Raw genomic sequence first — 22,693 nt, forward strand, 5'->3', positions numbered from 1 at the left:
GTACAGGCAAAGTAAGAAGACGATTTGTTTACCGATCTTTTTTTCAAATAATTTTTTTTTTCCAGATGGCTATTCCTATGAGAGAGAAGCAATGGAAAATTGGATCCACAAAAAGAAACGCACAAGCCCCATGACAAACTTGGTTCTTCCTTCACTGGTACTGACACCAAATAGGACTCTAAAAATGGCCATCAACCGATGGCTGGAGACTCATCAGAAATGAACTGCATCCTATATGGTATCGGATACATTTTCTCAGTGATGTCATTCAATGCTAACTGGGCATTACAAAAGCAAAATAGAAGGAAAAAACATATTAAATTCAGTTACTTAAAAAAACGTCAATTATTATCCTTAAAACATAGAATTACACATCTAAAGTCATTGCTGTTTCTATCAAAGTGAAAATATTTTTTGCACTAACAGGAAAGTGTATAGAAATAAAACTTTATTGTGACTTTGAATTGCAGTGCCTAAATGTATTCTGATTGATGTAGGCTGCAGCCTAGATTCTATGGCTGTTTCCATCTTGGATAACAGCCATTTAATAGTTTTATAATAGAATTTTCACAATATAATTGTAAATTGTTCAATAAATCAGAAAAAAAAAATCACTCCAGGCATGTTGAATAGCAATTCTGTTCGGTTTTAAATTTGTATAGTGGAAGGATTTTTCTCCATTATTCAACCTTGGATGTAAACTAGGTCAGATAGTCATTAACTTCACTGAAATACATCAAGTGACAAACCACCTTCCCTTCAAAACTTGGAATTCTTAGGCATTCCCAATATGGGAGAACTTATGTCCAGTCAGCCTGCCCGGTACCTGCTACACCACCAGCACTGGATCTGCATCTGTCACACAGGACCTGACGTTCACGGTGGCGGTCTGTACTGGCCTCTCAAATGCCTGCTGAAGTAGTTCTGACGTTCACGGTGGCGGTCTGTACTGGCCTCTCAAATGCCTGCTGAAGTAGTTCCCAGGAGCGGAGCCATCAGTGAGAGGCTCACTGCAACCAAACTGCCAGGGCAGGGAGCAGAACTGTGTTTAGCCTTTATCCTGTTCACTCAGGTCCCCAAACAATCACAAAGTATCCAAGAACAACAGAATTAAGAATTAAAGCCTTACTCTGGGAATCCGGGGTACATACCGGGTCAGTGTTCGACAAAGCCTCTTATTAACTAACATTTATTCTTGGTCAGAATGGCGAATCTCTGAACAAGCCCAGACCATAAAAATACTGGCAGCAGGACCGCATCAGAGAGCTCTTTCAAAATGCGGCACCGAATTACGTTAGTCAGGGGTGTGTAAGGACAAAGGTCACAAGGCACATACTTCCTGCCTACATGCACTCCGGGACAAGCAAGCTTGTTCACAGAAGGGAAAGCACAGGGTTTGTGAAGACCAGGCAATTATAAGAATAGCCCCCAGCATTCCGGAAGTTACCTGCATTGGGCAAATGGGTCTTACAGGTTAGAGGCATTTTTGTTTTATCATTCTCTTAAACTTTTAAACACAATGTTCACCATCATAGAAACTGATTGTATTCTCTAAGGGGTTTCTTTTCTTTTTTTTTTTTTTGTGCCAATTTTTGGTTTTGTTTTCCAAGACAGGTTTTGCTCTGTTGCCTAGATTGCCCTGCAATGGCCAAGTGGCCCGGGTTGGCTGAAATCTGTCATCATCCTCCTCCTGTCTCCTGAATGCTGAGAAGACAGAAAGCTGCCATCCAACTCTGCCCGTCTCCTAGTTACTGACATCTCTGGCTGACCTAATCAAATTCCCATTGTGTCGTTCCCCGTCCCCCTCCACTCCCCACAGCTCACTTTAGATTAGAATTTCTAGCTTTTTTAAGATCATTTTTAAGGTTTTGCTTTATCTGGGTGTGGTGGCACTGGCCTTTGTCCCAGCAGAAGAAGGTTAAATCTATGAGCTGGAGGCCGGCAGGTCTTCATAGTGCGTTCCAGGATAGACAGGGTTACATAGGGACAACCTTTTTTCTAAAAAAAAAAAAAAAGAAAGAAAGAAAAGAAAAGAAAAAAAAACAGTTTTATTTCACGTGTTTAGTATTTTGCTTACACGTGTGTATTTTCACTCCACGAGTGCCTGGTACTTTAGGAAGTCAGAAGAAGAAATGGGAACCCCAGGAACTGGAGACTGTTCAGTTTCAAACCCGGGACCAAAGGCTGAGGTGCCTACTTATCAAAGTGGACCTTGTCTGCAGGCTCTTCCGCAACCCTCAGCCCCTACCTGTTACATGGCAGGGCTGGCAGACCCTGCCCTCTCTCCTCAGCTCTCCAGCCTTCCCCCATAGTGGCTCACAACCCTGTCACTCTAGGTCCTAGAAATCCACTGCCCTCTTCTGGCCTCCAGAAGCACCAGAAATACACACGGCAAACAGAACCGCAAATAGAACTAATTCAGAAAAAAAAAAAGTTCATATAAATAAGTATTTTGTAAACAAAAAGCGCTGTGGATGTTTAATCACAAGGCTGTCCCAGTCTGCTGTGCATAAGTAAAATACTGCTCATAAATCTTTAAAAATGCCTGGCAGTGGTGGGGCACGCCTTCAATCCCAGCTCTTGGGGGGCAGAGGCAGGTGGAGCTATAGCTCGGTCAAAAGAGTGAGTTCCGGGCCAGTCAGGGCTATACAGAGAAACCTGTCTCAAAACAAAACAAGACAGAGAAACAATGTAAACACACCCTTTACTCTCCTATTTCATAGGCAGTGAATAAGTTCCTTTACAGAAAGCTGCCCAATCTAGCTGTCCTTTCTTTGTAATCCCTGCTTTGGGAGTTTTAGGACAGATGCCAGACTGCATTTCTTTTGTTTCATAGGCAGACCCCTTCATCCATGATTGCAGAGGGGATATATTTATCCTACATGATTTACAGTTTCACTGTGGGCAAAACAGTGACAGTGAGTTCTACGAAGTGGTGCTTTAACCCAAAATCTACGAAATTATACTGTTATCTCTAGGTGTCCTTTAATTTAGAAAAGAGCCACCGTTAGACCAAATATCTGTTTTTATAAAGTGGTAGACCTGCTGGAAGTGGGCAGCTTTTCACAGAAAAGTTAACAATCAGTGAAAGTCACTGACAGAAAGGGTGGTTGAAAAATTTTTAGATGTGTTGGGGCTGGAGAAGCGGCTCAATGGTTAGGAGCACTGGGTGTTTGTTCCTCTAGAGGACCCGGGTTCAATTCTCAGCACCCATGTGGTGGCTCACAACTGTCTGTAACTCCACTTCCAGGGGACCCATGGCACCAGGCACGCACATGGCGCGCACACACATATAAGCAGACAAAATACCATGCACATAAAGTAAAATAGATGGATTAAGGTTTCTTATAAAGCAAAATACCTGAAAACTGCTGGTTTTCCAAATTCAACATTTTCTATATAAACAGACGATGCCAGACAACTCCATCTTCAGCACAAGGTAAGCAAAAACCAACTCCAACCAAGACCCTCAGCCCCCTGATGGACACTGTGGGCCCAGGGGCTGGTTTAGGGGTCCAGCGCCCTCTGACTGGAGCTTCGTGAGACTTCACTTCTTGCCTGGACAATAAGCATGTCCTGTCTTTACCACAACTAAATCTGAACAGCGACGTCATGGCGGTCCTCACGAACTGCTGCTGGCTAGTATAGCCAGGACAAGAGCTATGCGGTCAGAATCCAGGACTACTTCGGCCCTCCTGGCCCATTCTTCTCTTTTAACCTTGACAGTGTTGAAGCCTGGAAGCACTGGAAGGCTCTAGCAACAAGAACAAGACAGTAACCTTTACCACAACACCTCTTGCAGGCAGGACGAATTGTACATCAAAAGTTTTTATAGCTGGGTTGCTGCCCCAATCCCAGCACTGAGGTCTTGCCTGGCTATAGGAGATGTCCAGTTCAGGCTGTGTGTCCTCCATTTGCAGTCTTAGCTAGTACACTCATAGACTGGCGCCTAGCCCAGTTGTCATCAGAGAAGCCTCATCCAGCAGCTGCTGGAAACAGATGGAGACCCACCGGCAGACCTTAAACAGTTCGGGGAATCGTGCTGAAGAGAGGGAGAAAGGATTGTGGGAGCCAGAGGGATCAAGGACACCACAAGAAAACCCACAGAATCAACTAACCTGGGCCCATAGGTGCTCATGGAGACCGAACTGACAACCAGGGAGCCTGCATGGGCCTGAACTAGGCTCATCTATATTTGTGGCAGTTGTGTAGCTTGGCTTTCTTGTGGGACCCCTAACAGTGGGAGCAGGGGCTGACTCTGACCCTTGCTGACTTTGGGACCCTTACCCCTCACACTGGGTTGTCCAGCACCATGGGGGGAGATGCCTAGTCCTACTCCAACTTTTTGTGCCATATTTGGTTGATATCTATGGGAGGAAGGCCTGCCCTTTTCTGAATAGAAATGGATGAGGAATTGAAGGGGGAGGGACTGAGAAGAGAGGAAAGAGGAGAAACTGTGGCTGGGATGTAAAAAATAAAAATCTCATATTATGAAAAGAGCATAGACATATGGCAACAAGGATGAGGGAAATCTCACGGTCCCCACCACTAGATGAAGAGCTACAGGCAATTAACAGCTGCTGAGAGAAGAAAAACTCATCTTCTCAAGAGGCAAGCCCCCCAATAGGCTATCCAGTTCTAAATGCATGCACATACAAGCAACAATAGCTGGACTCTGCAGATTGGGGAGGGGTGTGTGAGTGTGTGCACGTGTGTGTGTAACAGTAACTGAAGGGCCATGAATTTGAGAAGACATGGGGGTGATGAGGGAGGATGGAAGACAGGGAGCTGGAAAAGGGAATATAGTATGCACACGGGAAAGTCTCCAAAAACTTGAAGTAAAAAAATACATAAACAAAAACATTTCAAGTAAGTACTGTATCACGATGCAACAAAAACTGCATCATTCTTGACTGCTTTGAAACCACCTGTGGGCATAAAGACAAATGGACGCGTTTAACTGAAAGATAACGCCAATGTGCCTGAAGAGCCAGCCGTTCCCCGAGCTCTGTTCTCTAACCGCTCAGTGCACCGCCAGCTACAGGGTTACGGCTAACCCCCTGCCGGCGAGCCCATCAGCACACATGGCCTCTCCTCATGCTTCTTTCCTATTTAAGGAAAAATCACCAGTTAGGATTCTAGCATCCTCTGGAATTTCCAGAAGCTTCTGCTTTATTCTGAAACGAAAATGAAATATGAGATTGTTGGCATATCGAAAGCATCTTCCACTCTTCAGGGTACCATTAACATGAGGTGGATGGCTGTCGGAGGGATATTACTGTCTACTCACCCCCATGAATGAATACCAACCCACTGTAGTAATGGTTTTTATTCCATATGGAAAAGTACAGTAGTTGTGCAGAAACGAAACTACATAACAAAAGGAAAGACGTTCACAAATATTAAAGAAAACAATAAATAGCCAGAGTAATTAGAGCGGAACTCAGAGGAAGCTCGTACAAACGGCCTAGCTCTTTGTACACAGCACGCTACGCACACAGGAACAAATGCCAAATGACACCGCAAGGTCCCTTACTTGTACAAAACCTTAGTGATGCTCACAGGAAACATCAGGGCTACTCGTTTTTAAAACATTCTGCAAATATAGAACTTCCTTCTCCCCAGTTCTAGAAAATACATTTCACATCTCAATGTATAAAATACTTCCCCCACCTCTCTCAAACCAGCATTTGGACATCCTCCAATAACACCATTTTCATATAAAAATACCTTAAAACATGGCTCATCCCTGTACCTTATCTTTACAGATGAACACTACACCAGCGCGGATGTGAGCACCTCCGAGGTGCTCAGACGATGAGATAAAGTGCCGTTACGGGTATACGGTTAACATGCCGTGAGATCGCGTCGTCCAGTGCGATCCCCAGCACGGATGAAGCTTACAGAGAACATGCAGATAGATGGCGGGGTTTTGCTGTTTGTCTGTAGATTAACTTCTTTTGAGTCATATTTACAAGTCTGGATAAAACTGGGCTAGCTATTTATATATACAACATGTGACCACGAGATAATAACTGAGGAATGAAAGCAAAACAGCCACCCAGACCTCAAGGATCCTGTTTAAACATTGTCCTCAGAGGACACCAGAGGCTCGATGCAGGGACTCTCGTCACTGTCCAGAGCACTTTTGGAACCAGCTAGAGCTGGTTTGTAGGCACTACCAAGAGAGCTTGTCTTCGTACTTTTGCACAAAGTATCCGACCTGCTCACCAAAGTTCTAGACAGCCTTTTCCCCTTCTATCAGTGACACCGTGCGGCGTGAGCATAGTTCCTAAAAGAGGGCTACAAAAATACTCTGCAAAAACACTGTAACATGGAAATACGTATTTGATCCCTTCTGAGTAACGCCATGACGGGAACGACACCTGGGTGTGCTCACATTTCCCCGACAGACAAAACCCTGCTGTTTACAGTCACCATTCTATCCAGCCAGAAGCCACACGGGCTGCAGTTTTTATACGTACGTAAGAACTGGGGTGACTAAGGGGCCTGGAACTTAAACATTCCCCAGTCTTCTCCAGGATACACTTCCAGACAGTACACCAGGAATTACAATCTTTTACCAATGGATTTTTTTTTCTTCTCTAAGTAGATGTGCTTTTATACATAGCGAACCAAATCATCTCCTAAGAGAACAGCATTAGTTGATGTCTTCTTGGCAGCCTTTAAATTTGATAGAAGCTGACTGTAGTTTTCAATTCTGTTTAGTATTCTGTTTGCAGGTGATTTCTAGCTACTTGCTATAGTTTTATTCTACATTTTTAATATGTCAATGGCATCAGATCCACCCAAGAGGTGGAAAATATGGCTAAAATGTAATTTTTATTATGAAAAAAAAAGACATTATTCGCTACCACGAGCCAACAGACTGCACTCCGAATACTACACAGGGGTTGCTTAAGGCTCACACATTTGACTCTATGAATGATCGCTTTGGTTTTGCAGAAGTGAGGTGGCTCCTGTGGGCTTCCGTACTGACGTGGGGTGGCGGCTGCTTCGAGATGTTTTCCTGATACAGATGAGGGACACCCTTAGTTTTCCTGCTGTCTTGACAGAGGGCTGGAATTTGGCACTTGCTCTCCTCCAGCTCCTTCACCTGTGCCCCGTTGTGGATGCTCGCGCTCAGCGGGGAAACCGAACAGGGTTTGGCTTGGCTACAATACCCGCCTGGCTTGAGAGCGGGCTTTTCGGAGCTAGACTGCAGGCCAGCTGCAGTGGGTGTGTTTGTCAGTAGCCCCTCTGGCACCTGGGAGTGCCAGGAGCGACTGGGAGGATTGCTCTGCTGCTGAAACCTGGCAGTCTTGTCCATGATGCCCATGAACGGGGTATTGCGGGGCCTGTGTTCAGTGGTGCCGCCCTGCGCCTGACTGGTACCTTTGTCTTTGATTCGCGAGTCTAGTCCCTGGACCTTGAACCCGTCTGAGAAACTACTGCTGGAGGTCAAACTACTGGTTGAACTTGACATCTTTATGCTGCTGGATGGGGAGCCAGAAGAGCCCGAGCTAGTGAGGGAAGCCGGGTGCCGCGCCTCGCTGCCACTCATTGGCCCGCCCTGGCTTGGAGGAGCCACGTCCACGGTCATGGAGGCGTGAGCCAGGAGCCGCTCGGCAGCTTTGACTTTGCTTGGTAGAGGGTAAGCGGCGCCGCTCTCGCTGCTGCGCTGCAGCTGGAGATTCTGGCTGGGGCCCAGTCGATCCCCAAAGTGGCCACACCCAGTTCCTGCAGGGAAGGGACTCGGTCCCTCTAAATGCTGGTTTCTGCTGGAGGCAGGGGCTACAGATATTCTACCAGGCATGGGACTTGGGGGAGGGTTCTGGGAAGACGCCTGTAGTTTTGCGCTACTGTTTCTCATGCTAGACTGCCCAGAACCCAGATGTTGGTTGGTCTTCACTATCTGTGCCTGTTTGGTAGGCTGCATAACCAAGCCTGGCTGGGCTACAGTCTCTCTCAGGGACTTGCTGGTCCCTGCCCGGCTCTGTGGTGACACTGGTCTGCCTTTGGACTGTAATCCCTCTTGAAGGTTTCGGATATATGGGGAAGGGACAGATGACGGGGGCTGGGATCTGGGAGTTGGGGAAATGGATTCTTCCGGTGATGAGGATTCTTCCTCTTCCGCCTCCTCGATGGGGAAGGGGTCCTTTAAACTCGAGGCTGGTGCGTCTTCTTCATTGTCCGAGTCATTGGAGGGGGCTGGCAGGGGACCCTGCTGTTTTTGCTGTTGGTTCCTCTGGAGTTGCTTGCACTCTTCTTCCACCCGGGCCAAAAGCCTCTTGATTTCCTGATTGGCCGGACAGAGTTTCACAGCCTCCTGCAAGTCAGCCAGAGCTGCCAGGAACTGTCTTTACATGAAAGCAGAAGATGTGATTAGAAGCCACATATGAGCATGCTCTGAATGTAACCTAGCTGTCCTCGAAGGGGGAAGAGTGAGGTTCAAGCACTTGCTGAGGTGCTTAGGTCCTGGTTAGCCCGGAGTTGCCGGGCTGAGTATGGTGCAGCTTGGCACTGTGACTCAGTGACCCTGGTCTATCCATCAGAGCATTGTGACTCGGTGACCCTGATCTATCCATAAAGATCCACAGACAGAGGGAGCCAAAGTCAGGCTCACAGTATCTTCTTTGGCCCTTATCATGCCCCCTTCTAACTCAGAGATCAGACATAACCCTCTGCTGCTCCCCTGCCACCCCTATTTGCCAGTCTCACTGAAGCAAGAACTCGGCAGGTGTTCTGTGCTGGGGTATGGAAGGGAATGTCAAGAAAGTCAAAGGTTGACCGCTATAGTAACAGCCGCTACCATGCCTCTTGGAAGCTACTGGTCTCTATAAAAAGGATGAGAGCTGTCTGAGTAACAACCCTGACGAAGGAAAATACCCGCAAACTCATCTAGCAGGCTCGATCTCCCAGAACGAAAAGGCTCCCATAGTCACATGACCCCAGAGAGTACCTGCTATTCCTTTTGGCTCTTGCCCGGGCATAAAAGGCTTCATAGGACTTGGGTTTCAGTTCCAGAGCCTTTGAAGCAAATTCTTCTGCCAAGCCAAAGTCCTGGGGCCAACAATTAAACACATGAGTCAGAAGTAGTGTCAAGAACAGGGACTGTCTCCCAGGAGCTCTGCTCTAAGGGCAGCGGGGCACTGGGACTTGGGGGGTAGCACAAGGCATAGTTCCCCATCTGCTGGCTTCAAGCTGGATAAACAGAGCTGAGGACTGTTCTTCAGATCCATTACAGAAGCAGCAATTATGACTCAGGAGAGAGCAGTGGCAACCGGGCCCAGAAGGCAAAGGTAACAGGACAGAGTCCAACACAGGAGCGGTCTGTGTGTATGTCTGTGTGCACGCATCCATCCTTCTGCTCTCTCAGCAGGGCAGGAGTGTGGGCCCCAGAGCAGGTGAGCTACACTGGGTGGGGGTGGGGGTGGGGTGAAGTTCCAAACATCAGTCGGAAGAACTATAGACATCCAGTAGTAACAAAGTACAAGCTAACCACTGTGGGTGAGAAACTGAGTATTCACTAAGCAGGCCCCCTGAACAAACCTTAGGGCCACAAGGCAGGCTGACTGTCACGGCCATTTGTGCTGGACTTTTCTAGAATGTGGGGAGGGAAGGCCTTTGATTATGGACAATGCTGGGAGCATCACAGCTAGGGGAGGGGGCGCAGCTTGTATTTGCTGCTTTCGCTGAAGCAAAGGCAAATCAACCCAAGCGCATTCCATCAACCTAAGTGCTTTCTTCCACCAGCATTTTGGGAGGTGGACAGTGGCTATGACCTTGACCTCGCAGCACCCCAGACAGAAGGGTGTCCCAAGATTGAGCCTCCCGTCACCTGCTGCTAAAGAACTGGGTAAGGATAACAACGCTGGCTTACGTTTGTTTTCCTCCGGCATCGAGACAGATTGAGATAGAGGGAGACTCTGAGCTCATTGAAGGGCCTCATGTCTTCCCCGAATCCTTCCCGAGGAAACTTCCTTAAGGCGTACTGGTACCTCTGGGCCGCCTCCTTCATCTTCCCTTTCTAGGATTCAAAAATCACATTTAAGTTATCCTTTCCCAGGGGCCCTAAGATGAGCCACCGTGTTGAAGACCCTCCCTCACGTAAAAGCATCACAGCACGTGAGAAGGATCCGGACAGGTGGGCTTCTTAGGAACCGGGACACTGACTAGTGTGAACGTGCTCAGGCTGCACCGACTTCACACCACAAGGACATAGACGGCTTAACAAGAAGTGTAAGCTGCAAAATCACCAACTCTCCACCTTCACACAGCAAATTACCTTCTCACATATAACTTCAGTGTTATTTCAAGAACCGTGTTTCACTGAAATATATTTTAATTTCAAGTAGAATAGAAAGCCAACGAAGAGGCAAAGCTGATGAAAAAAATGCTGTCGTTCCTACAGCAGACAGTGATTCGTGGCTAAACCTGCAGCTTGCTGTCGAATAATAATTTTTCTCCGAGAAGCACGGAAGAACAGGCTTTGGAAATCAGAGCCACCGCGCATCCCTCTCAAGGCTAAAGAAATCCATTTGCTCAGTCAGCCTCACTGCTCAGCAGGAGCCGCCGCCTGTTGGAAATGGCTGGCTATTTCTGACATAATTACCTTGCAGAATCCATATTAAAACCACTTCAAAGCCACAACAATATACACCCTGAACTCAATTTCCAACCGCCTCCAAGCTGGGAACCCTGCTGGCTCATGCTCTATGCCTCGTTATTTGTTACTATGAAAGAAACAACAAACGGGGAATAAATGAACAACCTAGCAGATGAGGCTGCCTAGTAGGGAAAAGGATCAAAGTCGTCACCATCTTGGGTGCCCCCCCAATCTTAATCCTACCTAATTACAGGTCTGAAAAGAGTAGTATATATGCATATGCCTACACACCTACCTAAACCAGGACACCTATTTACCGCTTTCCTGGGCGTAGCCACGCCCCCGGGCCTGTGTGTCTATGGCCCGCGCCTACCTCTGTACCAGCAGTAGCTGGCTGGGCTGCACAGTCTGCAAAGCTGCAAGCAATTACTAGGATCTGAACTAATAGCTCATTTGGGAAAATTTAGGATCAAATTTTTGAGCCTGTAGGTTTTCTTTCTTTTTCTGAGGGAAATTGGGGGGAAAAAAATAACTATCTCTTGAGAAATTGTGAACATATTACTTGGCCACATTCAATAAAAATATCACTAAAAACACTTAAAATCCCCAAATTTATACTTAAGAACATAATAGTGAAAGGCCGCGGCGGGGCACAGGATGGCTCTTTTTAATTTTCTTTCCAGATATATTTATTAATTTGGCATGTATTTGTATCGTGTTGGCACACACACACTACAGAACACACGTGGAGGGCAGAGGACAACCTGTATGACTCGGTTCTCTCCTTCCTACCAGTGGGGTCTAGGATTCAGAGTCAGGCAGCCGGGCGTGGCGGCCAACGTGAGGCACTGCACCATCCTCCTGTCCCCTTAAATGTTCTTTCCTTCTCTAAGTGCTCCCTGGTGTCTTCTGCCATGTACCTCGTGACTAGGTCCAGTGCCATGCTTGGACTTGTGGAAGGTAGGGAAGCCAAGGGACCTTCCTGTGGGATGTGCCAGCTGACCTAGCAGTGACTCTCCTTCAGGAAGTCACAGCCACTGCTGGGAGGATTCCTGACAATTGTTCTCAGACACAAAGAAAATTGCTTTCCCATTAAGATTCTGCTGTTTGGAGATTAGCAGGCTCCCGAGCAAGGGGTCAGGTGGGAACGTTTTGGAACTGCATTCCTGCTAAGTTACAGCTCCGCACAGGAGCGTGGCCGCAGCATCCAATACCAGACTGAGAGGTGGTCCCACGCCAACCACAGCAGCAGAGAGAGAGAGACAAAGGCACTTACCTTGTACATCACATTCCCTTCCTCCATCAATTTCTGTAAAAGTATAATCAAAATATCAGGTTTGGACGTGGCCATCGCCCAAGCGGCATTTCCTGCAAAACAAACATGCTGTCAGGGGTGCATCCTCGGCTGCACCAGCTGCAGGAACTCAGGGCTGTGCCTAGGTGCTCCTGGCAGCAGGAAACTAGCAAGCTGGTTTATACTTGTCATCCATTTTATGCAGAGGCAGCCCCTGCTGGGGACTCATCAGTGCCCACAAAAGCTCTCCTTATTGCTCTCCTAACAATGGGAACTAAGTGCTCACCTTCCCCTGAGAAGGAGTCAGGAAAAAGCAATGAAGCCCTCACAGGCAAATCTTCCTCCTGTAGCACCCAGTATGTTAGGGGTGGAAGGTTGCTGTCTCTAAGGCCCCTGTACTCTGACTTTAGTCCGCTCTGAGGTCCAAATTTGGGTCCCCTGTTCCATCCCTGTTCAGCTTCTCTTTTGGTCTAGACTGGCTACAGCCTTCTCTCTAGCACTTAGCCTGGCCTTGGGACACTGCAGATCAGCCACTCACTATGACCTTGGGAGGCCACTGAGCTCCCTCTGCATTTTGTGCTTCTTTTTCAAGTATAAAGAAGGCGTGGTCACTACAGGATCAAGGGAAAAAGGGAAACTGCTAAAATACTGGGACAAACAATTTTCCACACAGGCCCCTGTGCCCCAAACTGCTCATGGTCAAAGGACCTGGACAGCAAATCAAATCAGGGGCGCTGTGGTTCTCCCCTGCATACATGCTGGATTTATGTGACGTTCTACCAACCACCCAGGTGAGCCTCCTCACACCCTTTAGCTAATGCTCACTCTCTGCTCAACGTCTCCTTCACAGAAACTGTGTACGCTGGGGTCATGGCTTTCTGTCAAGCCGGCACTGAGAACCGTAGAACAGCAGCTATTCTACGGAACCATCCAGGGCTTTCTGAGCTGCGGATGCTCAGCCCATCTCCAGTTAAAGCAGAACCTAACTGCAGCGGTTTGGATGACGATGGCCTCCATATAACTGCACGGTTGGTCCCAGTTGGTAGAACTGTTTGTGTGGGATTAGGAGGTGTGGTCTTCTGGGAGTATATCTGCCATGTGTGTGGGCTTTGAGGCTTCAAGAGCCAATGCCATTCCCAGTTATCTCCCTGCCTCAAGCTTTTGGGTCAGACGTAAGCTCTCAGCTACTGTTCTAGCCCCATGCCTGCCACTCCACACTCCCCACCACGACGGTCACGGACTTACCCTTCAACTCTAACTCCCCAACTGACCCTTTCTTCTGTAAGTTGCCTTGGCCAGGGTCTCATCACAGCAATAAAAAAAGCAAGATGCTAATACTTCCTGGTGTGAGCGTCCCTTTCCCTTAGCTTCAGCTCTCTGTCTACCTGTAGTATTAGAAGCTAATGGCCAGAAGATGGCTCAATGGTTGAAGGCATTTGCGTCCAAGGCTGTGGACCTGAGTTTAATTGCTGGGACCCCGTAGCAGAAAGAAAGAACTTGACTCCCACCGGCTGTCCTCTGACCTCTGTGTGCAGCTTGGATTCATGCACATAAATAAAATGTCATTTTTTAAAAAAAAAGAATTATCAAAAGCTACTTCAGTTTTCTGGATGACTGGGGGATTAAATGAGACATGAGACAGGGCAGAGCAGGTGGTGGAGAGAAAGAGCAAAAGGAAGAGAGAGGAAAGAGAGAGAGGGAGAAAGAGAGGGAGGGAGGGAGGGAGGGAGGGAGGGAGGGAGGGAGGGAGAGAGAGAGAGAGAGGGAGAGAGGGAGAGAGGGAGAGAGGGAGAGAGGGAGAGAGAGAGAGAGGGAGAGGGAGAGGGAGAGGGAGAGAGAATGCACATGATGCCAGTCCCCTAGCAGGTATAACATCTTTAGTCCCTTCAAAGAAGGTTCTGGAAGCTGACCCTCTGGCCCTGCTGAATGGAAGTGGGGTTCACTGGCCTAAAGGAAGTGAGGTTCACCGACCTAGTTTGGCTCCTTTTCTGAGCAGGGTAACCACCACAGCGGTGTTCCGACAACCGATGGCTCTGTCCAGGGGGCGCATCCCGCTGTGGTCCACATGCTCAATCACAGCTCCCTTCTCCACCAGATACAGCACCTACAGCAGCAGGGAAAGCACAAGCCTGAGGAGCAGTTCAGGGCCAGAGCGGCACGGGGGCCTCTGGTCGTTGTGGGACCAGAAATAAAACTGAAGTGACACCACAGCCCACGGCTAGAATCTCTGCCAGTGATGAGGAAGGCGAGTCACAGGTACAGACAGGTGTGAGACCAAGTACACAGCCTGTGTCTGACCCCACTTCCAAGGCCACAGGCAGGACTCATGGTCACCTTTCCAGCCGCAGCTAGCAGGGAGGCTTCTGCATGCTCCAGACACACAGATTCACCCCGCGTGGGAGGATAAGCTGCAGACACGAGCAACCGGGAGCCAGATGGGCCAGCGTCATTCATTTTCGGATTTAAGAAAGAGATGACATGATTAGGGCCGAGAAGATGGTGTGTCTGAGGTCAGGGTATAAAGGCTGGGTGTGACGAAATAGTTGTGTGTGCACAGCACAGGAGATGCTAAGAAAAAGAACTACTTTGGCCACTCCGAAGTTTCCACTTACTAGAAAAGAAACTTATATCCAACTTAGTTGGTTGTGTATATGCAACAGGACACGTTTCCTACCAATCCACTGGGTATTCAAGATAATACTAGAGAGGTTACTGTCTAGAATATAAAAAGAGCTATAATAATCATAAAACCAAACCATTAAGTGAGTAAGGTATTTCTCCATAGAGGAGACACAGCAAGTATGTGAAATAGCTCTAAGTCACTAGTTGTTAAAGAAATGGAAATCAGGGGGCTGGAGAGATGGCTCAGAGATTAAGAGCACTGACTGTTCTTCCAGAGGCCCTGAGTTCAATTCCTAGCAACGACATGGTGGCTCACAACCATCTGTAATGAAATCTGGTGCCCTCTTCTGGTCTGCAGGCATACATGCAGATAGAATGCTGTATACAAAATAAATAAAAATATTTAAAAAATAAGAAATGAAAATCAAAGCCAGGGTGAGATATCAACCCACACTCAAGGCACTCTAATTACATTCTAAAAGAGTGTGTAGAGGGTCAATGGTGATGTGAAGACATTGGAGCCCCTGGCATGGAAATGCAAGCTCCCATTCGGTGTGGAAGATGGGTTCTGTGGTAATGGGTGTCCTTAGAAAGTAAAAAGCAGAATTACGGCCAGGTATAATGGCGCACACCTTCATCAGACTTGGGATGTATAGAGGGGAAGATCAGAAGTGCAAGGCCAACACTGGCTATGCTAGGGAGCATGAGGCCAGGCAGGGCTGTGTGAGACCTTACCTTTACAAACCAAAGGATTGCTCTTTGGTCTGGCAGCTGCGTTTCTGAGCACACAGCCATAATAATCGAGAGTAGACTCTTTTAAGAGTCATTTGTCCAGTGATATTTCTACTGATGGATCAACGCCTAAATAAAATCCTGACCACAGGTCACCCCCCTCCACAGTGTGACACGTCTCTCTGGCTCATCCTCTCATCAGACGTATGGGACTATGGGAAAGATTCCCAAGTGGCTCAACAAGGCTCTAGTGCCTGCAGAGGTCTGGAATGTGTACCCCGACAAAGCACGGCATCTGCCCTGCAAGACATCTCCCAGTTCCCAGTGTACAAACTAAAATTATAGCTAAAAGAACTTAGAACAATCAGCTTGAAAACAATTTAAAATAGCATATTTTAAGTTAACGATTCTTAGTTAATCATTTTTCTTAAGGGAAAATGGTTTCTGAATGGCCTACACAGGAACTGTATTTATATGCAGCACATGATAAAAACAGAGCTATGAATGGGGCATACGTGTTCAACTCCATGTCTGCGGTATGTGCAGCTGGTAGGGGTAGGGCTTTCGGGCTTTAAAGAGTGCATTAAAATCTTGGCTGACAGTCCTGGATTGGACCACTGAAAAGCCCCCATACACCATGTTTGCATGTGTGCACACACACAGGCCACAGTCAGACAGCTTCATGAAGCCCGAGCATCACAGCAGGACCCCCTCCCCATCGGTCCCATCCTGCACATGGGGGAAGGTGCACACCGGAAGTGAACACCCGTTAGTACGCACCGTCTCCGCATCACCATAGAAGGCAGCCAGGTCCAAAGGCGTGCGGCCATTTTTGTCTGTCTGATCTATCTCTGCTCCTTCTTCGACCAGGTACTGGACCACGGCCCTGTGACCCTTCAGACACGCCCAGCTCAAGGCGGACAGACCTTCTTTGTCCAGGGAAGAAAGAGCAGCACCTGAGAGCAGACTCCATTTGTAACTGGTTGGCAGGAACGAAGAGGTTCTATAGAGATTGTGTTCCCCAATCTCACTATCTGATTGTTGAAAAATGGACCCCAAAGAATGAGCTTTTCCCTGCAAGAATCTCATGCTGAGAGAAGGAAAAAGCACCAGAGAGAGAAAGAACTTGTTTCCCAAAAAGAGATTTCCCAGTTTTAACAACTGTTAGACCGCACAGCAGGGCAAGACGAAAGCCCAGACAATGACGGGCCAATGGCATGCAAGAACAACCTTGACCAGAACTGCTTAGACGTTCATATCCTTGGCCTTAAGTTACATTTTGATTTCACTTCAGGACCCCAAAGATAGACTCGCGGAGGCTACTGGATCTCTGTTCCTCTTCCCAATGTGGCCACACTGAGTAAATTTCCTTTTTCTGCCTTCTACTTTTAATTTGGTTCTTTTAATTGGCTTATTGAAGAGGGGTGGCTGGACCTGACTTGGGCCACAGCTTGTAATCCCCAAGTCCAGTAATACAATCACAGTACACGAATAAACCTGGGCTCCTGAGGCTCCCAGCATCTGGATGCCGGCCTGTGAGTATATCGACCCGAGCAGGTTTGATGGCCAGAGGGTCTCACCTAAGCTGACGATAAGCAGCCAGGCTGCACCATGCCTTAGAAAATACACAGGACAGAAAGGCTAATTGGGAAGTACTAGCGGGTCTACTGAAGCTCTTCCTGCAAAAGAAGCCAGCGCATTGCAACACACCATACCCTTTGAAAGAAGGAACTCCACGGTGCTCAGGTGTCCTTCACAGGCAGCCACCATAAGAGGCGTGCGACCCTGCTTGTCACTCAGGTTCACGTCGCAGCCATGTTCCAACAGCAATCTGACAATCTGAAAGAAGTACGGAGAATCAGCCCCCTGCTGCACAGAAAGCCACCGTCTCCATACTCAGCCAGTCTCTATACCCAGCCAGGTTCTCCATCTTTCCCACCCTATTGTATTTGTTTCAACCAAATCTTCTTCTATGTATTCTTCTAGGGCGCCCAGTTATTATATGCACAAAATCACGTATACCAGGTAGCATTAGTAGTGAGGCATGCCAGCCACAGTTAGGTGATGGTAGAACAGCCACACTGCGGGGAGGCACGGGTAACTCAGCATAGGGAAGGGGCCAGCAGTTGCCATTAAGGTTCCAAACTGGTCCTGAGGAGCAGCACAGGGCCTGTGTATCTGGGGCTCTGCAGTGATAGACAGATTTGACCTACCCATGTCATTCACTCTGCAGACTGAATACAAATATCCAGGCCATCATAAGGAACCTGAGCTTCCTCAGGGTTGACATCTGTAGACAAACTGAGAAGGGGCTAACTACAGTAACAAGAGAAGGGTCGAAGGCAGGAGAGCAACTCAGCACCCTTGGTCACATGCGCTGCTCAGATGTAGCACTAGGGGGTGGCTTGTCCTTCTCAGAGGCCAACTCTTAGCAAAGCTCCTTGAAGTGAATTCTCTGCATCAGCAGTGTGCTTTATAGCATGCATGCTAGTAAGGCGGAGGAAGCCACTTTATCCACGGGGTCAGCCAGGCTACCCGGGCACGTCACCTGTCACAATGCCAGAACGGCAGAGTGGCATATTCCTACTGCTCTCAGTTCGCATACCAGCAAACCCTTCCACGTTCCTTGTCAGTTGAGAGACACTGAGCTGGGCAGAGGGTTAATCACAGGGGCTGTGTAATGAGCGGTCATGAAGCTGTTGGTGTGCAAAATGTAGGTGTAACATGGCGTGAGTGTGGGGAGAGATGTGGTCCCTGCTTCAAAATGAAGGAAGAAGCAACGGGACAGTGATGCCCTGTTCCCTTGCATTAAAGATGGCAGCTATTATTCCAAAACGTTTTATGTACAGGATACAAAAACAAACAACAGCAGCAGACAAGCCATCGTGAACCTTCTACCACTGTAATGTAATCCTCCTGGAGTTAAGGAGACTACCGGTCTGTGGCATGGCATGGGTGCCGGGCTCCTGCCCAGTCTGCCTCGTTGATTGTACTTACCCGTCATGTTTACCTCTGAGAAGCAGTCATGACGGCAGAGGGAGAAGCCTGGGATCGCAACGAGCCTCATGGGCCACAGGTGCTCTTAACAGTCAACCCAATCCCCACCTACGGTTCCTAAAGCAGCCAGGGCCCCCAGGTACCCACCTGCCAATGCCCCTGGCGGGCTGCACAGAACAGAGGGGGTACCCCTCTCCTGTTGGTCCGAGACACAGCAGCTCCATGCTCCAGCAGCAGCTCGCAGGCCTCCAGCTTTCCTCTCCCGGCAGCAGCAGTCAGGGCTAGGGGAAGGGTGGAGGAAGCTGTCAATCGGTGCAGAGCCACGGCCTCACAGGCCTCGACTTACCACTGCCTGGGTGCGTGCTCTCTCCTCCCGAACCTGGGCAGTCTATATATGTATGGTATCTGTGATCATCAGAGCACAGCGGCACTATGCTAATGTCTGGGCCGGGGTCTCTGGAAACGGGCAAGTTGTGCTGCCTGCCCCTCAGTGCTTGTTCCTGGAAACCAGCTGCCAAGACGTGAGGAGGACTGAGCAGCTCTGGGGTGAGATCGACAGGGACAAAACTGAGGCTGTATGCACTGGACAGTCTCAGGTGAGCCTCGGTGGAGAGCACTGAGGTCAGCCATATGTGAGCCGTCCCACATGGGTCTCCAGCTCAAGTCAAGCTATGCTCCTAGAGCTAGGAGGGCAAAGACACCTCAGCTGGCCCCAGCATGCTTTGCTTTAATCAGATTTAGAAAGTTTGGTGCTTGTTTTCTTCAAAAAGAGACAATCGCAACACAGTGTATCGCAGACTAATGTTATATTCAAATCTGGTCTCTTAGCCTTAAGTCAGAGTCCATTCAAGGAAACAATTACAGAGGGGCTGGAGAGATGGCTCAGCGGTAAAGGGCACTTCCTGCTCTTCCAGGAAACCCGAGTTCAGTTGCTTACAAACACCGTCACCCTAGATTCAGAGGACTAATGCCTTTTCCTGGCCTCCATGCCATGGGCCCATACATTCCTGTGGTGTATACACACACACACACACACACACACACAAATTTTATAAACAAAAAGAATTACTGCGCTAATTAAAGAGTGTCCACCCTATCACCCCTGCCTCCTGGAATGTAAACACCTCGTTGACAAGTTGGATTTGATGTTATCAAACAGAAAGTAAGGTGCTGGGGTGAGTGTCAGCTGTATCACAGACGGGTGGTGTTATTCGGTGGCGGGGCACACCACCCGTGGGAAAGAACACTCCCATGACTGACACCTATGTCCTGGCTTTGTCACAGGAACTATGTCCAAGAAAGGACAACTGGGTGTTGGTGACAAACCAGGCCAAGAGAATGGCTTCTCAGTGGGACAAAGGGTTCTGAGATAGGCAGGAGGAAGCGGCCTGATGTCGGGAGGAAGGAGAAGCCAAGCACGGCTGAGGCACCATTCTCACCTTCCTGGAAGACCCTGTTTCTATTACAAACAATGCTGATATGAACATCGTAGAGCATATACTTTTGTCGTATGATAGGGCCTCTCTTGGGTATATTCCCAAGTGTGGTATGGCTGGGTCCAGGGGTAGGTTGATCCCGAATTTCCTGAGAAACCGCCACACTGCTTTCCAGAGTGGTTGCACAAGTTTGCATTCCCACCAGCAATGGATGAGGGTACCCCTTCCTCCACAACCTCTCCAGCAAAGGCTATCATTGGTGTTTTTTATTTTAGCCATTCTGACAGGTGTAGGATGGTATCTTAATTGGCTTTGGGGGAGCCTAGGCAGTTTGGATGCTCACCTTACTAGACCTGGATGGAGGTGGGTGGTCCTTGGACTTCCCACAGGTCAGGGAACCCTGATTGCTCTTCGGGCTGATGAGGGAGGGGGACTTGATCGGGGGAGGGGGAGGGAAATGGGAGGCGGGGGCGGGGAGGAGGCAGAAATCTTTAATAAATAAATAAATTAAAAAAATAAAAAAATTTAAAAAAAGACCCTGTTTCTAAATATATCCTCAATTCCTAGTTTCCAGGAGAGAGCAGTATTCCTAGGAGCTAGTGAAAGAGGCTGGCTTCTCAGGCTACAGGCGGGGAAAGAGAAGAAACCCTTCACAAAAGAGCAAGTCAATACCAGTGAGCGTACAAGAAGTGCCCACGCTCCTCAGCCACTGATGGAACTGAGAATGGTAGAGTGAGGGACCCCGTTCTTCACTGGTGGGAACGATGGCAGGACACAGGGGCGGGTGTACATCGGAGGCCACTTGCTTATTTCCCAGCAGCTCAGATCCGAAATAGCTACACAGAAACTGCATTAATTAAATCATGACTTAGCCTATTAGCTCTAACATTTTATTGGCTAACTCTTACATCTTAATTTAACCCATCTCTGTTAATCTGTGCATCACCACGAGGTCTCGTCCAACCAGCAAAGTTTCTGTGTTTGTCTCTAGTGGCAGCTCCACAGCTCTGACTCCTCCCTTCTCCCAGCATTCAGTTTAGTTCCCCTCCCAGCATTCAGTTTAGTTCTCCCCCCCCACCTCTGCTCTACCCTATCACAGGCCTAAGAGAGTTTCTTTATTAACCAATAGTATTTACAGCATACAGAGGGGAATCCCACATAAGGTGGGAAACAGGCCAGGTGAATATGCAAGGGTGTGGTAGCATTTGTCACATGGCCTCAAAGCAGACACTATCCACACTGCCATCAACGGTGGGAAGGAAATACCAGTGAATAACTTTACACATCCAGGAACATGCATGCCCCATGCCTAAACACAACTCAATAGGCCAATCTTACACACTTAACGAATAGCAAAGAACACACAGTAAAAACCCATACTGCAAGAGCCGTCTTGAAGAGGGAACCTCAGACCCTCCTTCTGGAAAGGGTGGGCCCCATGCTCTGACTCCTCAGTAGAGCTGCGGGTGTGTGGTAACGAGCACCTCAGAAGTCTGTGCTCAGGAAGACTGCTTTCCAACACATGCCTGCCTGCACTGATCCCTTCAGACCTCTTGCATCCGTCAGGGCTGGCTGATGGGCTGACGCTTGCTCTTCCTGTGGCCCTCCATACACACTACGCCATCAGGGTTGACTCCTAAGCCTCTGCCCTCTGCTAACAAACACTCCAGATTCCCCTAAATATGGCTCTGGTGACCAAGGTTAACCAAGAGACAGACACGTGCACACACGCATACACTACAGACCAGACAGCCGGGCCTGACTGCAGCTGACACCATCACCTGACTTCTCCCAGTAGGGTTCAAAATCACGGAATCATGCAGGAACTGTGGGAGGGAGCAGATTACGAGGAAGAACTCATCTAGGAGCCTAGCATCTGAAGCACAGGGAGACAGAAGGAAAACACAGCCCCTCATCCTTCCAGGAGGCAAGTCAGCTCTCACTGTTGTTTCTGGTCATGAGCCCCTGAGACATGTAAGTGGACCTCACAGCCAGGGCACTGGCCCTTCTTCAGCAGCTTCCCCAGCAGCTGGGGAGGTGGGGAGCACTACAGGGCCGGCCGGTCAGACCATTCTTGTTAAGTTCCTCCTCTCTCAGTGACACACACCTGGTACCTTCTCAGGAAGTAGGTCAGCACATTTTTTTCCAGGAAAATGTGTTCAAGGGGCACTGTTCTGACTGACCTCAAGTCTCTTGGCTGTTTTTGCAGCAGAGGGCACAGAAGGAGCGAGTGAGGGGATCAGGCGAGGTAGCAGATTAGCAGCTGACACCGGCCTTTTCGGGCCTGACCGCGAGCACTCCTGGGCTAGCATCTGGTGGCTGTCAAGGTGTCCAAACCCGAGGCAACTGTGCTCTTCCACAAGGCACAGCACCTCCTAACAGCTTGTCTTGGCCTCTGTGGTAGAATGCTGCTCCAGAAGGGAGGACAGACCCCTTTCTGCTCTCCAAGGGGGTGGTGTAGAGCTAGCCTGAGTCCCTGTGAAGAGTCCGTGCTGACACCGAGGCAGGAATGACATGCTCTAGCAGGTGCAGAGCCTCCCGGGACTCGGAGACCTGAGGGGCCCAGAATGGAGCGGAGACACTCCAGAATGCCTCGGGATGAGATAGAAAACACTGTCCTAGTGTACTTTTTTAGAAATTATTTTCTTTTTTAAATTTTTTATTTATTACGTATACAATATTCTGTCTGTGTATATGACTGCAGGCCAGAAGAGGGTACAAGATCTCATTACAGATGGTTGTGAGCCACCATGTGGTTGCTGGGAATTGAACTCAGAACCTTTGGAAGAGCAGGCATCTTAACTGCTGAGCCATCTCTCCAGCCCCCTAGTGTATTTTCTGTGTCTGACCAAGAAAGTTTCCTCAAGTGTCCAGATCAGACTTATGTCAAGAGCCCTACGGTTCATCAGATGTTTAGCTCAAATCTCATTGTTTAAATACATCTTAACTATCGAAAAACTGAGTAACAAACACAGTGCCCAACACCACATACATCTGTTATTA

The 22,693-nt window shown here is 48.5% G+C and overlaps 2 protein-coding genes across 7 annotated transcripts in view; one reads left to right on the forward strand and one right to left on the reverse strand.

Moving 5' to 3' along the window:
* Wdsub1 (WD repeat, sterile alpha motif and U-box domain containing 1) overlaps positions 1 to 1,135 on the forward strand; it is a 35,428-nt gene extending 34,293 nt beyond the window's left edge. For 3 of the 4 annotated variants that reach the window (XM_075985117.1, XM_075985116.1, XM_075985115.1), the window contains exon 11: positions 66 to 604. In XM_075985117.1, the coding sequence (XP_075841232.1) occupies positions 66 to 223 (158 nt within the window). In that variant the 3' untranslated portion in view covers positions 224 to 604. Of the gene's footprint in view, positions 1 to 65 lie in introns of all 4 variants that reach the window. The other variant, XM_075985114.1, reaches the window with a different exon arrangement.
* Positions 1,136 to 5,311: 4,176 nt separating this feature from the next.
* Tanc1 (tetratricopeptide repeat, ankyrin repeat and coiled-coil containing 1) overlaps positions 5,312 to 22,693 on the reverse strand; it is a 216,192-nt gene continuing 198,810 nt past the window's right edge. For all 3 annotated transcript variants that reach the window (XM_075985123.1, XM_075985122.1, XM_075985121.1), the window contains 8 exons: positions 18,402 to 18,535; positions 16,973 to 17,096; positions 16,038 to 16,213; positions 13,875 to 14,007; positions 11,886 to 11,977; positions 9,884 to 10,030; positions 8,963 to 9,063; positions 5,312 to 8,360 (listed from right to left, as the gene is read on the reverse strand). In XM_075985123.1, the coding sequence (XP_075841238.1) occupies positions 6,926 to 8,360; positions 8,963 to 9,063; positions 9,884 to 10,030; positions 11,886 to 11,977; positions 13,875 to 14,007; positions 16,038 to 16,213; positions 16,973 to 17,096; positions 18,402 to 18,535 (2,342 nt within the window). In that variant the 3' untranslated portion in view covers positions 5,312 to 6,925. The remainder of the gene's footprint in view (positions 8,361 to 8,962; positions 9,064 to 9,883; positions 10,031 to 11,885; positions 11,978 to 13,874; positions 14,008 to 16,037; positions 16,214 to 16,972; positions 17,097 to 18,401; positions 18,536 to 22,693) is intronic.

The sequence above is a fragment of the Microtus pennsylvanicus genome, chromosome 9 (assembly GCF_037038515.1).
Source record: "Microtus pennsylvanicus isolate mMicPen1 chromosome 9, mMicPen1.hap1, whole genome shotgun sequence".
Classification (NCBI taxonomy): Eukaryota; Metazoa; Chordata; class Mammalia; order Rodentia; family Cricetidae; genus Microtus; species Microtus pennsylvanicus.